The sequence below is a fragment of the Eptatretus burgeri genome, chromosome 1, assembly GCF_056783735.1.
Source record: "Eptatretus burgeri isolate ZD-2024b chromosome 1, Ebu_testis_v1, whole genome shotgun sequence".
NCBI classification, from domain to species: Eukaryota; Metazoa; Chordata; class Myxini; order Myxiniformes; family Myxinidae; genus Eptatretus; species Eptatretus burgeri.
Genome location: NC_140961.1, coordinates 88,930,623 through 88,946,965, shown reverse-complemented (window position 1 = coordinate 88,946,965; position 16,343 = coordinate 88,930,623). Strand labels below are relative to the sequence as shown.

General features: G+C 42.6%; 1 protein-coding gene across 3 annotated transcripts in view; it reads left to right on the top strand.

Annotated features, from left to right (window-relative positions):
• The window catches only part of NOL4 (nucleolar protein 4), a 512,661-nt gene that overhangs the window by 111,986 nt on the left and 384,332 nt on the right, over window positions 1–16,343 (top strand). For all 3 annotated transcript variants that reach the window (XM_085891239.1, XM_085891232.1, XM_085891224.1), the window contains exon 3: window positions 15,943–16,054. In XM_085891239.1, the coding sequence (XP_085747365.1) occupies window positions 15,943–16,054 (112 nt within the window). The remainder of the gene's footprint in view (window positions 1–15,942; window positions 16,055–16,343) is intronic.

The following is a 16,343-nucleotide window of genomic DNA, read 5'->3' as shown; positions in this document are numbered from 1 at the left end:
TAATTATAACGTGATTGTGCTATCAAAAAAGATACATACTATGGTGAAAATTTCCGTCGATCGGACTTCGTGTTCCAGAGAAAATGATTTTTAAAGCGAAAAAGGGTGCAAAATGCCGGCGGAAAAAGAAAAATAATAATAAACAGAAGAAAAACAATAGGGTACCCTGTACTCACAGGGTACCCTAACTAGAACTGCCACTTTATAACTGCTGGCAGTGATGACCGGGTACCCAGTCCGTCCGCCTTTGATACAACATGGGACTTTCTGCAGATGACAGTCGCAAAGTTTCGCATTCATCGGGAAAGTGGTTCCAGAAAAAACATTATTGAAGAGTGATACAAACAGAGGCCTGCTTCGATATGGCATGGGACTGAAGAGCAACGAACCGGGCAGCACAAAGCGTTCAATTTCCTTATTACTGGCGAACAGATTCAAATAATTAAATAATTCTGGCTGCGAAACCGCGTGACCGATCAGGTTGAAATTTTAAACTTTTGTTACGCATGTAGGCTAAATTACAAACCTGAAGTTTCATATATATAGAAGCAGCGGTTCCAGAGTAAACATTAATTAATATTTATCCTTCAATCCAAGATGGCGGCCAAAGCATGTGACGTATGATGTCATAATTTTCACCACATGTGCAAACACAATCGCAGACAATAAGTGCAAATTTTCGCTTCGCTTGGTTAAGCAGTTCCAGAGAAAACATTATTTAATATTTTTCTTAAAACCAACATGGCTGCCAAACCCTGGGCCCAATCCCGTGGAAATTTCATACCCTCATTCCGCATGACTGTTCCACCATAAATGTGATGTTTCACATTTATTGATGCAGTAGTTCCAGAGTAAACATTAATTAATATTTTTCCTTCAATCAACTATGGCTGCCAAACGTTGCGTCGTACCTCAAAAGGGGTGAGAACTTTTATTCGTCATGGAGAGGCGGTCATAGTGGTGGAGGTTGGCCTGGATCTGTTCAATAGTTTCGGAGAAAAAGACGTATAAAGATATTATTTTTCAATCCAAGATGGCTGACGAACCATATGACCTATGACATCACAAATTTATATTCTGCTTCCAACTGGGTATTGGAACAGGTTTGTGAAGTTTCGTGTAAATCGGTAAAGGTGCGTTTTTCTATCCAAGATGGCCACCAAACCATGTGACATATGACGTCATAATTTTTACCACGCGTGCACACACGATGGTAGATGATAATTCCAAACTTTCGATTCGTTAGGTTAAGTAGTTCCAGAGAAAACATTATTTAATATTTTTCTTAAATCCAACATGGCGGCCAAACCGTGTGACGTATCAATTCAAAATTAACAAACTTATATCAACTATGTGTCCCGAATATAGTTCTGAAATCTCGCCTTCATCGGACCAGCGCTTCTGGAGAAGAAGATGTTTGAAGGTTTTAGGGTTTTTTCAAGATGGCCGCCAAACCATGTGACCGATCAAGAACAAATTAACAAACTTGAGAAAGGACCTCATGAGGAATATATGTGTGAAGTTTCGTCTTCATCTGTCTTGCCCTTCTGGAGAAGAAGATTTTTAAAATTTATTCATTTTCAATCCAAGATGGCTGCCGAACCTTGTGACCTATGATATCATAAATTTAAATTCTGCTTTCCATCGTCGACCCGAACAAGTGTGTGAAGTTTCGTGTAAATCGGATAAAGTCTATTTTTCTATCCAAGATGGCCGCCAAACCATGTGACTTCTGAGGTAAAAATTTTTTGCTATGTATGCAGACTTGAGCGAGGAAGGCACTTGCAAATTTTCGCTTCGATGGCTTATGAAATACCAGAGAAAACATTATTTAATATTTTTCTTAAATCCAACATGGCGGCCAAACCATGTGACCTATCACTTTGAAATTAACAAACTTGCATCGCATACATGTCACGAATATAGTCGTGAAATCTCGCCTTCATTGGACCAGCGCTTCTGGAGAAGAAGATGTTTGAAGGTTTTAGGGTTTTTTCAAGATGGCCGCCAAACCATGTGACGTATCAACAACAAATTAACAAACTTGAAAGAGGACCTCAGGGGGAATGTGCGTGTAAAGTTTCGCCTCAATCTGCATAGCCGTTCTGGAGAAGAAGATTAAAAAAAAAAAACACTAAAAACAAGATGGCGGCCGAATTACGTCATCAATGACGTCAATAAAAACATTTTCGTCAGTGATTTTTGGCGTAGATGATGCTCAGAATTTTTCAGATTTTTCCCATATGGCGTTCTACTTGACGAATTTTCACCGGTATATCGCTTCACCTATGACGTCACGAAAAATCACACGTGTTCCCCATAGGGAGCTTAGTAAAATGTATCAAGCGAAAAATTTTTCCATTGCACGGTTTCCGAGATACAGATGTCCAAAGTTTATCGCTTTTTTCAAGATGGCGACCGTACCACGTGACCAATGACGTCATAATTATAACGTGATTGTGCTATCAAAAAAGATACATACTATGGTGAAAATTTCCCGTCGATCGGACTTCGTGTTCCAGAGAAAATGATTTTTAAAGCGAAAAAGGGTGCAAAATGCCGGCGGAAAAAGAAAAATAATAATAAACAGAAGAAAAACAATAGGGTACCCTGTACTCACAGGGTACCCTAATAACTAGAACTGCCACTTTATAACTGCTGGCAGTGATGACCGGGTACCCAGTCCGTCCGCCTTTGATACAACATGGGACTTTCTGCAGATGACAGTCGCAAAGTTTCGCATTCATCGGGAAAGTGGTTCCAGAAAAAACATTATTGAAGAGTGATACAAACAGAGGCCTGCTTCGATATGGCATGGGACTGAAGAGCAACGAACCGGGCAGCACAAAGCGTTCAATTTCCTTATTACTGGCGAACAGATTCAAATAATTAAATAATTCTGGCTGCGAAACCGCGTGACCGATCAGGTTGAAATTTTAAACTTTTGTTACGCATGTAGGCTAAATTACAAACCTGAAGTTTCATATATATAGAAGCAGCGGTTCCAGAGTAAACATTAATTAATATTTATCCTTCAATCCAAGATGGCGGCCAAAGCATGTGACGTATGATGTCATAATTTTCACCACATGTGCAAACACAATCGCAGACAATAAGTGCAAATTTTCGCTTCGCTTGGTTAAGCAGTTCCAGAGAAAACATTATTTAATATTTTTCTTAAAACCAACATGGCTGCCAAACCCTGGGCCCAATCCCGTGGAAATTTCATACCCTCATTCCGCATGACTGTTCCACCATAAATGTGATGTTTCACATTTATTGATGCAGTAGTTCCAGAGTAAACATTAATTAATATTTTTCCTTCAATCAACTATGGCTGCCAAACGTTGCGTCGTACCTCAAACGGGCTGAGAGCTTTTTATTCGTCATGGAGAGGCGGTCATAGTGGTGGAGGTTGGCCTGGATCTGTTCAATAGTTTCGGAGAAAAAGACGTATAAAGATATTATTTTTCAATCCAAGATGGCTGACGAACCATATGACCTATGACATCACAAATTTATATTCTGCTTCCAACTGGGTATTGGAACAGGTTTGTGAAGTTTCGTGTAAATCGGTAAAGGTGCGTTTTTCTATCCAAGATGGCCACCAAACCATGTGACATATGACGTCATAATTTTTACCACGCGTGCACACACGATGGTAGATGATAATTCCAAACTTTCGATTCGTTAGGTTAAGTAGTTCCAGAGAAAACATTATTTAATATTTTTCTTAAATCCAACATGGCGGCCAAACCGTGTGACGTATCAATTCAAAATTAACAAACTTATATCAACTATGTGTCCCGAATATAGTTCTGAAATCTCGCCTTCATCGGACCAGCGCTTCTGGAGAAGAAGATGTTTGAAGGTTTTAGGGTTTTTTTCAAGATGGCCGCCAAACCATGTGACCGATCAAGAACAAATTAACAAACTTGAGAAAGGACCTCATGAGGAATATATGTGTGAAGTTTCGTCTTCATCTGTCTTGCCCTTCTGGAGAAGAAGATTTTTAAAATTTATTCATTTTCAATCCAAGATGGCTGCCGAACCTTGTGACCTATGATATCATAAATTTAAATTCTGCTTTCCATCGTCGACCCGAACAAGTGTGTGAAGTTTCGTGTAAATCGGATAAAGTCTATTTTTCTATCCAAGATGGCCGCCAAACCATGTGACTTCTGAGGTAAAAATTTTTTGCTATGTATGCAGACTTGAGCGAGGAAGGCACTTGCAAATTTTTCGCCGATGGCTTATGAAATACCAGAGAAAACATTATTTAATATTTTTCTTAAATCCAACATGGCGGCCAAACCATGTGACCTATCACTTTGAAATTAACAAACTTGCATCGCATACATGTCACGAATATAGTCGTGAAATCTCGCCTTCATTGGACCAGCGCTTCTGGAGAAGAAGATGTTTGAAGGTTTTAGGGTTTTTTCAAGATGGCCGCCAAAGCATGTAGCGTATGAACAAAAAAGTAAGAAACTTGAAAGAGGACCTCAGGGGGAATGTGCGTGTAAAGTTTCGCCTCAATCTGCATAGCTGTTCTGGAGAAGAAGATTTAAAAAAAAAACACTAAAAACAAGATGGCGGCCGAATTACGTCATCAATGACGTCAATAAAAACATTTTCGTCAGTGATTTTTGGCGTAGATGATGCTCAGAATTTTTCAGATTTTTCCCATATGGCGTTCTACTTGACGAATTTTCACCGGTATATCGCTTCACCTATGACGTCACGAAAAATCACACGTGTTCCCCATAGGGAGCTTAGTAAAATGTATCAAGCGAAAAATTTTTCCATTGCACGGTTTCCGAGATACAGATGTCCAAAGTTTATCGCTTTTTTCAAGATGGCGACCGTACCACGTGACCAATGACGTCATAATTATAACGTGATTGTGCTATCAAAAAAGATACATACTATGGTGAAAATTTCCCGTCGATCGGACTTCGTGTTCCAGAGAAAATGATTTTTAAAGCGAAAAAGGGTGCAAAATGCCGGCGGAAAAAGAAAAATAATAATAAACAGAAGAAAAACAATAGGGTACCCTGTACTCACAGGGTACCCTAATAACTAGAACTGCCACTTTATAACTGCTGGCAGTGATGACCAAGTACCCAGTCCGTCCGCCTTTGATACAACATGGGACTTTCTGCAGATGACAGTCGCAAAGTTTCGCATTCATCGGGAAAGTGGTTCCAGAAAAAACATTATTGAAGAGTGATACAAACAGAGGCCTGCTTCGATATGGCATGGGACTGAAGAGCAACGAACCGGGCAGCACAAAGCGTTCAATTTCCTTATTACTGGCGAACAGATTCAAATAATTAAATAATTCTGGCTGCGAAACCGCGTGACCGATCAGGTTGAAATTTTAAACTTTTGTTACGCATGTAGGCTAAATTACAAACCTGAAGTTTCATATATATAGAAGCAGCGGTTCCAGAGTAAACATTAATTAATATTTATCCTTCAATCCAAGATGGCGGCCAAAGCATGTGACGTATGATGTCATAATTTTCACCACATGTGCAAACACAATCGCAGACAATAAGTGCAAATTTTCGCTTCGCTTGGTTAAGCAGTTCCAGAGAAAACATTATTTAATATTTTTCTTAAAACCAACATGGCTGCCAAACCCTGGGCCCAATCCCGTGGAAATTTCATACCCTCATTCCGCATGACTGTTCCACCATAAATGTGATGTTTCACATTTATTGATGCAAGTAGTTCAGAGTAAACATTAATTAATATTTTTCCTTCAATCAACTATGGCTGCCAAACGTTGCGTCGTACCTCAAAAGGGGTGAGAACTTTTTATTCGTCATGGAGAGGCGGTCATAGTGGTGGAGGTTGGCCTGGATCTGTTCAATAGTTTCGGAGAAAAGACGTAAAAAGATATTATATTTCAATCCAAGATGGCTGACGAACCATATGATCTATGACATCACAAATTTATATTCTGCTTACAACTTAGTATAGGAACAGGTTTGTGTAGTTTCGTGTAAATCGGTAAGGTGCGTTTTTCTATCCAAGATGGCCACCAAACCATGTGACATATGACGTCATAATTTTTACCACGCGTGCACACACGATGGTAGATGATAATTCCAAACTTTCGATTCGTTAGGTTAAGTAGTTCCAGAGAAAACATTATTTAATATTTTTCTTAAATCCAACATGGCGGCCAAACCGTGTGACGTATCAATTCAAAATTAACAAACTTATATCAACTATGTGTCCCGAATATAGTTCTGAAATCTCGCCTTCATCGGACCAGCGCTTCTGGAGAAGAAGATGTTTGAAGGTTTTAGGGTTTTCAAGATGGCCGCCAAACCATGTGACCGATCAAGAACAAATTAACAAACTTGAGAAAGGACCTCATGAGGAATATATGTGTGAAGTTTCGTCTTCATCTGTCTTGCCCTTCTGGAGAAGAAGATTTTAAAATTTATTCATTTTCAATCCAAGATGGCTGCCGAACCTTGTGACCTATGATATCATAAATTTAAATTCTGCTTTCCATCGTCGACCCGAACAAGTGTGTGAAGTTTCGTGTAAATCGGATAAAGTCTATTTTTCTATCCAAGATGGCTGCCAAACCATGTGACTTCTGAGGTAAAAAATTTTTGCTATGTATGCAGACTTGAGCGAGGAAGGCACTTGCAAATTTTCGCTTCGATGGCTTATGAAATACCAGAGAAAACATTATTTAATATTTTTTCTTAAATCCAACATGGCAGCCAAACCATGTGACCTATCACTTTGAAATTAACAAACTTGCATCGCATACATGTCACGAATATAGTCGTGAAATCTCGCCTTCATTGGACCAGCCCTTCTGGAGAAGAAGATGTTTGAAGGTTTTAGGGTTTTTTTTCAAGATGGCCGCCAAACCATGTGACGTATCAACAACAAATTAACAAACTTGAAAGAGGACCTCAGGGGGAATGTGCGTGTAAAGTTTCGCCTCAATCTGCATAGCCGTTCTGGAGAAGAAGATTTAAAAAAAAAAAACACTAAAAACAAGATGGCGGCCGAATTACGTCATCAATGACGTCAATAAAAACATTTTCGTCAGTGATTTTTGGCGTAGATGATGCTCAGAATTTTTCAGATTTTTCCCATATGGCGTTCTACTTGACGAATTTTCACCGGTATATCGCTTCACCTATGACGTCACGAAAAATCACACGTGTTCCCCATAGGGAGCTTAGTAAAATGTATCAAGCGAAAAATTTTTCCATTGCACGGTTTCCGAGATACAGATGTCCAAAGTTTATCGCTTTTTTCAAGATGGCGACCGTACCACGTGACCAATGACGTCATAATTATAACGTGATTGTGCTATCAAAAAAGATACATACTATGGTGAAAATTTCCCGTCGATCGGACTTCGTGTTCCAGAGAAAATGATTTTTAAAGCGAAAAAGGGTGCAAAATGCCGGCGGAAAAAGAAAAATAATAATAAACAGAAGAAAAACAATAGGGTACCCTGTACTCACAGGGTACCCTAATAATAATAATAAACAGAAGAAAAACAATAGGTTATCCAGTCCATTTGACTGGATACCCTAATAAACATCATCAACTCAGTGAAAAGTTACTCGTGCCACCTTCCTCATCCCGTTTGCGGTAGAGCGATTAGAACTGCCATGTTTGGGTTATAAATAAATAAACCGCCTCCATCGTTTCGGCTCATTCTACGTTGGCGGGACTGTTCAAGTCCCGTGGACGTCACATTGGTGTCAGAAGTGGGATGTTCGATCCCCTCTAAATTATATACCAGGATTAAAATCTCGCCACGAATTGGAATATAAAATTATTACAGAAAAGTGCGCGAGCGCGGGAAAATTTTGGCGGGATTTTTCAAATTTAAATTAATTGGCGGCAAACGGGACTTCTGCACCATGGCGGATGTGCAGATGTTTGAGGAGGAAGGCCACGTGTCTGGCAGCGAGTCGGGGGAAGAGGGGAGAGACGGGGGTAGCGTTGGAACCTTCCCCATTCCGAGCATGGACCGTGCTTCATTGCCCATAACGGGGCCGGCAGTGCCGGAAACCGGTGCGATGACGATCCAGACACTGTTGGAACGTTTAATAGGGGACATGACGGCAGAGGGCAGAAATGACGGCACAAATGGCAAAAATGACGGCACAGGGGGCAGAAATGACAGATCAATTGGGGGTAATGGGGGTACAGTTGGGTGCACGGATTGATTTAATGAGGGATGAATTGGGGGAAAAGATGGAGAAAATGAAAACTGAGATGCAGGAGTGTGTGGATGTTAAATTGGGAGAAATACAAAGTAAATTCGAGGATAGATTGGAGGAAACAAAGGTAGAAATTACATTGGAGGGGGAAAATATACGGAAAAAATTGGTAGATAAAATTGATGCAACGAACATTCGGGTTGATAAAGTGGATGAAAGCCTGGAACGTCATCGTGCCTGTGTGGATGCTCGTATGCAGCTGCAAGTTGAAGAGTGGGGAGAGCTGAGGAAGCAAGGGATGAATTTGGCGGAGGAGGTAAAAGGATTGGAGGCTCGTTTGGACGAACAAGATAAAATTATGAGCCAAGATGAAGTCTTGGATAAAGGCCTGGTAGAGCCGTCTTTTGTAAGTAGAGTGTCCGGGTTGGTTGAGGAGCAGCTACAAACTCGCGACGGAGCCTTGGAGGAGGTTGTGCGGGCCCAGAAGATCCTGCGGGAAGAGGTGAATCGGTCCATTCAACGTTTGGAACAGGAGGCAAAATTGAACAATGAGACCCTCACCACAAAACATCTTTGGCCACAGTGGGCTCCGAAATTGGATATGCAGCCACAAGGGTGTTTGATCCCTGGGCTGGATTCGGACAAGGGAGAAACTGAGAAGCGGGCCACCGTAAAAGTGATCCCCCTGGTAAATTTTGATGGGTCAGGGAGCGTTGAAGCTTTTCTGACGCAATTTGAGTGCATTTCCCGACTAAACGGGTGGAATGAGCGGGAACGTACAGGGAATTTGGTGGCAACGTTGCGGGGACCAGCTGTAGATGTGTTAAACGTGATCACGGAGGGGATGTTGACCAGCTCCCACATTTGCGAGGCGTTGAGCCGTCGGTTTGGGTTCGCGGCAAACTGTGATCTGGTGCGGGCCCAGCTCCAGCACCGCAGATTAAAGCCGGGTGAGACAGTGCAGGAGCTGGCACAGGACATTTACCAATCAGTCAGGATCGCGTATCGGGACCTTACAGTGGAGGCATGGGACAGACTGGCACTTGAGAAATTTTTAGCTGCTCTTCCGGACCCTGAGGTCCGAGCGTTAGTGGAGCTACAGGATCCACCCACCGTTCACCGAGCGGCCGAGTGCGCAGCCAGGCTGGCCTCGTGGAGGTGGCCGGGTCGGGTGCCCGAGAGGCCATCGGTGACGGTCCGACAGGCGGAGATCCAGGATCAAGGAGAGGGGCTGGGAGAAATTGGCATTACCCAAATGTTTCAGGAAATTTGCCAGAAACTGTCAAGTTTGATAAAGGGTAATCCGGTAGTTAGTGCGCCAAAGCGGCGGGGTCCAGCCCAGCCAATAGAGCAATTCGATTATGGCCGAGGGGGTCCGGAACCGGAAGAGACATTACACCGATACCCACGGGGGCCTTTTATGGGGAGTTGTTTCTGGTGCGGGCGAAGAGGACACATGCAACGATATTGCCGGTACCCGGCGATGGAGGGACCCTCCAATAGACTTTTAGACTCGGAGAGGGTGAATCCTCCTGCTGAACCGCCAGGTCTATCCGAGATGCCCTTTCAAAGGTCGGGTCCGGAGATCACTGTCGGGGGTCGGGGAGATTAGATTGGGCTGAGCATATACGGCCATGCTCGGCTGCTGAGATTGTGGCGAAGTGCCCTCCTTTGGTGGAAAAAAAATGAATTGTGGGAAAATTGGCATGGGTTTGTAAGTTCTGCTGGGTTTTAGAGTGACAATCGGGACAGTGGGTAATTGGTAACAAAGCGGGCACGAGTGGCTGTCCAATGGCTGGTGCGTGGATCGGGTGAGAAGTGCTGTGTGAGTTGTTTTAAGTTAAGAAGTGAAATGTATGGTGCACACATTGATTTTTTATTGGACATGGTGTGGTAACAGGGAAGGTCATGGTCGGTGAAGTGTTAGAAATGCAGGTGTCACATGTAAGGCCGATGGGGTGGGGGAGTCATGTGGGTTTTGTGGGTGGGGATGATGTGCTTGTCCACAGGGATTGCTGAAGCTCACGGTGAGCGTGAATTGCGACCCCCTTCAAGGAGATTCACCACCTGGTGGCTCATGGTGACAGTGTCTGGAGGCAACTGGGAGAGGGTCTGGTTGGGCGACCAAGGCGGGTAGGACCTTGGCCACCCAGGAAGGCCAGAGGAGCCAGTGAGACCCCTTCCAGAGTGTTGTACGGGATTAGAGCTGATGGCTACCAGGGGGGAGGGAATCAAAGGGAGCGGGGCGGGGAAACGTCCGGGTTGGACTAAAGCTTACCTGTGGGCATGGTTGCACCTGAGATGCCCCCATCATCTTGTAACCCACCGCACGGCCATGACGGGATTCAGCCTGCATGATTAAAATGAGGACCATGACCTAGAAATGTGATGATGACCATGGTGTGAGTGTTGTGAAGATGTATGAGTCCCACTCGATCCCGCACAACTTGACATGTGCAGCAAGGGCATGATGTCCGCATAATTTTGGGGCAAGCAAATTTGAAAATTGGCTCCCCAGGTAACGCTGGGTCTATTAGCATCCACTGGGGGAGGCGGTCAAGTGTAAATATCCTGTGAATAGTGTCGTTAAGGCTTGGAGTAGGAATGCAAAGTATAAGTGTTGTGTTTTTGTGGAACCTTTTGTTTCCTCTCCCCAGATCACTGGAAGAGTGCTGGGCAAGAGCGATGATCCGGAGGATGGAGTGCAACTTCGCTCAGTGCTCTCATGTGATAAAATAAAAATAAAAATAAAAATAAAAAACGAATGATTGTTTAGGCGAGGATAAGGCCATAAGGGGGTAGTACATTAAGCAGGATAGGTAAGTTAGCTGCGACTCGCTGCCCATTGCCCCTCCTACTTTATTTCGTAAGGTTAATTAGGTTTGAGTCAGTAAGTGTTAAGGCTGGTATGGTAGCGCCTGTGATATACCTTGCAGGAGCTGCGGTACCAGAGGAGGGGGCAGTGTTACGTTTGAGGGGGGGTATGCATTCAAAGGGTAATTAGGATGTTTAATTAGGTATGCCATGCTGTTCGAGTTTACCAGGATCTCGATGTAATAAGTAGCAATTCAGTGGTGATAAGTTCTCTCGTAAATGTTCATTTCTTCAAGGGGGGGAATGATAATTGTCACGTAATTAGATAGGGACACGGGATAGGGTAAGTGTGTCTGCGTAAACCCCTTTTTGGTATTCTCTGGAGACTGGCCGTGACATCACAGGACAGTGCAGCGGATGGCTCTGCCCCCTGATCACGATTGGCGGAAGGCGATGGCGGTGGGCCAATAAACGGCTCGATTGGAAGTGACGAGGACCAAGGATAAAAAGGTTCTGTTCGGGGTCGAAAAGGAAGAGGAAGAAGATTACAACCAAAAGATCATTTTTTTTTTTTTTGGTGGGGAGGCTGTTGCGCGGGGAGCATCCTTGTTGCTGTGCTGATTCGATCGTGTTCTTGATCGTGTCTTGGAGCCTTGCTGAGCCTCGTGCCTCACCTTGGTTGGCTCTGGGGTTCTGCTGACTCGGAGTATGGGGTCGAACGGCAGGCGGACCTGCCTCCCTCTCCTGCTCGCAACTTGGCGCCAGAACTGGTTCCCTGGTGGCTGTTAGCAGACTTTGGCCAAGACCAGGAGGTCGACAGCACCACGGTTTCTCCTGCCCCCCTGACGAGAGCAAGGCCAGCTCGTCTGACGCCGATCCAGGGACAGTTGCGTCCACACCACGGTCCAGCCTGACCACCAGAAATAGCTACGTTTTGTGTGTGTGTGTGTGTGTGTGTGTGTGTGTGTGTGTGTGTGTGTGTGTGTGTGTGTGTGTGTGTGTGTGTGCTTGGCGCCTTAGAGGGATTGAGAACTGTATATTCATTGGAATTGTCTGTGTTTTTCCCCACGCCCAATCCCACACCATCCCGTCGAATCGCCCCGGATCCCTCTTCTTGCTGAGTCTTGTTATTTCTGGTAATAATTAGAAAAACAAATAAACATCATCAACTCAGTGAAAAGTGACTCGTGCCACCTTCCTCGTCCCGTTTGCGGTAGAGCGATTAGAACCGCCATGTTTGGGTTATAAATAAATAAACCCCCTCCATCCTTTCGGCTCATTCTACGTTGGCGGGACTGTTCAAGTCCCGTGGACGTCACAATATGCAGGTTCAGAGGGAGATCTCTCAAGTAGCAGTCTTTTCCACTGGGTAACCCCATTGGGTGGTAAATTCTCAAGAGGTAGCATATAACATGACCTATTGATGTCCTTACTACTAGTGCTCTGAAATATATTCGACCCCATACTGATGGGGGTAACTCATTTGGAATGATCTTTACGATTCATTTGTAAAACAGAAGAACAATTCATTGAGCAACACTTTCATACCCTAACTCAATTGTAGATCAAGCTGAAAAACTTTCTGGATCACATTTCTTAAAACTCTTCCTCTTGCCCTTTTTGACCAAATCCCTGTTAAGTCTGCCACTTACAGATTTCTACCCCAGAATCATTTCAGAGGTGTCACACATTTGTAATACCCATGAATATAAATTGCTGACTAAAATCACGAGCTTTAGAAATGTCAGGAAAAAGATGGTTATGAAATAAAGATTCATGAGCTTACATTTTTATAACATAGGTGTCTACCTGGCAGCTCACCGAAAGGCCCTGCCAAGTAGTCAAAAGAGTCTGGTAAGTAAAAACAAACGGTGAGAAGAGATATATTCACATGGTGGAGATGGATCAAGAACATTTCAAGGTAGTATCCAAGCTTGCCTGTTTGTTGCAAAATAAGACAGGTCAAACTCTTGACTGGGAAGAGATCTGCATACAATAACTGTTGAATGAAACACAGCCAAAAGGTCATCACACGACAGTCATATCAACGAGGCTTTGAACACCTTCAGCTAAAGGACAGCATATGGTATTCGGTCATAGCCAGTGATGGCCTCCCCAGAAAATGTGAACCATTTCTCCTTGAACTACTCTAAGCAACACCTCTGGTGGCTGCAGGCATATATACCTATCCCAAAAAAGAAAGGCAACTCAATTATGAACTAAAACATGGTACTTGCAGGAAAGATTGGGCAGGGCCTTCTCCCATCAACCCAGTCTTTTTTAACCTGCTTAACTGTCCCATCCCAATTCTTGTGAACATATTGTGAGGATCCAAAGAATAAACCCAAATATTTTCCCCCTTCTCTTTCCCACTCCAACCAGACTGGAAGAGGCATTGGTGGCACCAGCATCAACCCAAGTATACAACAATTAAAAAGATCACCCATCAAGCTTTATTCTTTCTCCAATTACACTTCAAGGGAAAAGCCAGGTTAAAATGAGTTAAACACTCAAAAATGGAAGAAATTTCATGGTCATCCTTGATAAAAACGGAAACTTCATCTGCGTAAGCTGATAAGGTTATTGAAAGACATCCAGGAGGGAAAGTGATTCCAAAAAGTTTTCCTTGAGTTAAATAAGAAGGGGTTCTATAACAGAAGCAACCAATAAAGCAGAGACATAAAATCTTGCCTCACCCCTATCTGAATGCGTAAAGAAGAACAAAGATCATTATTCACTTTGATTAAACTAAAAATGATGTACAGAGAAGCAATGAACATCATAAATTTAGCAACAAGTTCACAAGCTGTCAAAGGCTTTGTTCAACATCAACAAATACCATCCCAATCCCTTTCTGTTCAGTTTCAATCAATCATATCACAAATTTTTAAAAGATTAATCAAAGGTAGATGGACCCAGGTTAGAGTAACTCTGATCAGGAAGAACCAGACCATGAACAACTTTTTTGAGTCGGTTTAACGAAACATTCAAGAAAACTTTATAATCTGTGCAAAGCAAAGTGACTGCTTTCCAATACGCCATTGTTGGAGATCATGGGTCTTCGGAAAAAGGCACACCACCTCTCTCTGAAAACTTAGCAGTATTTCACCAGGCTTTGAACATCTTTGGATGCATCCAGGATATTAAATAACTCCAAGCCCAACAGGTCCCAAAATGCCCCAAAAATATTCTGCAGGTATACATCGATCCCAGGAGCATTTTCAGAATCGATCTCACAAGGACATGGGTTAACTCAAGAAGTGTCATTAGTAAGTTCAAATCCACACACTGAACCTCTTAACACATGGCCTTACTATTTGTAAAATTGATTTGCAAAAAAATGCAGAAAGAAAGGTGAAAGGTTAAATGACACAATTTTGGGGCAAACAGTCTGGTGGTGGTGGTGGTCATATGGCAGCTTAGCTGCCGGGGTAGCTATCATTTATTGAAGCGTAACTGTGTCGCTGATGCAGTGCCCCTCTACCAGTACACACACTGGAACTGGTACTCATTTTGCCGACCTTGGAAGGATGACAGGCGGAGTCAACCCCTTGGTGTATTAATGCAGTGGCCTACGGGGCTTGAACTCAGGACCCTAGGATGCCAAGCTGCCACCCTAACCACTGAGACAACACCAGGCTGCAAACTGTCTGTTTTATAGAGGGTTCAGAAAAAATGTACACAATATTTAACCTTACATCACCAGGATTGACGACTATATGATATTCCGTTAGACATCCAACACAGAAAAAAACTAGAAGCGCACTCGATAGAGCGCATACTGCCTCCATGTAATGCCTGATCCATGAGAACATATCGGGCCCAATACATTTTTGAAATATTATGCTATACATTATTTTTGGCCCTATCATTCAATGGTGAATAATCACTTTAAGAATTAAATAATTCCCTGATTCAGATCCGGATTTGGATCTTCACAAAAATCGAACCAATTCGTCCTTGCCACACATCCAACCTGTTCACCAAGTTCTGTCTGAATCCGTCCACAACTTTTTGAGATATCGTGCAATATATCACTTTTAGCTCAAACTCTCAATGGTGAAGAATCACTTAAAAATTCCAGTTGTCGGATCCGGATCTGGATCTTCACCAAAATCTGATTAGTTCATCCTTCGCACACACCGAACCTGTCTACAAATTTTATGCGGATCCGTCCACAACTTTTTGAGATATCCTGCAAACAGACAAACAGAAAAACAGACAGAAAGGGGTGAAAACATAATGTCCTTCACCTTTGGTGGTGGTGGTAACAAGTCATGGTGGTTTCTTAACGGATTCTGAGTGAAAGAAAGATTTGCAAGGACTACCTTTAAGTTTTGCATCCTGAGTCAAATTAACAAACCAAACACCTTTTCTTGAATTAATTCCCTTAACTGAGACTTCTTTTCAAGGAACAAACGATGATTTCTTTCATTATTTTAGTTCGCCAATTGACATTCTATCCATAACATTTCAAACTCCAAAACAGCAATTAGGAAGACAACTATTTGTCATTTGTAGCATACTTTCTAAATTGTTCACAAAAAAACATGAATCTGGGTTTTGATGTTGTCCCAATATAAATGCACAGAAGAGAAAAAACCTATTTTTGTTTCGACCAGGACAGGCCAGAAATTTTGGATCTCCTTTTAAAGCCCTTAATCACCTCTGAAATCGATACTCTCAGCTATTGTAAGTTCCCCTGACTGTTCTTTGTTGTGTATATAATTTGTAGCTATTGCCTACAATCTGTTTTCTGTTATTCACTTGACCACTCGAGGAATTATAATTGCTGCAATGGATGATCTCACTGTTCGCTTAAAGTATATCACTCGTTTATCATTTTAGTTTATGATTGGTTCAATACCTCTGAAAGGTTTAATATTGACTTTGTATTTCCGTTCAGATTTCAGAAACTTACGCTTTCCTGCCACGTGAGGCTGTGACAAAGTTTTTGATGAGTTGCAGCGAGTGCCAGAAAAGGATGCACCTCAACCCACGAGCAACTGAACATAAAGGTGAGTTAAGCTTATCAAAAAAACTTCATTTACACTATCTTTGTTTGGTTTTTTTAGTTTGATAATTTTCTGGTCTCAATTTTATGTACATAAAAAATGGTTGTCTGTCACATAAAGAACACACCATGAGATAGCTATCAACACTTTTGTACTTTTGGCTTTATACCTTGTTCACTTGTGATAATTTAATGGTATGCCTTCGAACATTAGTATTACATTACAATGCCAGTTGGACATACCCTTTCAGTCTTGCACACAGCTGCGACTGAAACATGGAGTCATGCTGCAA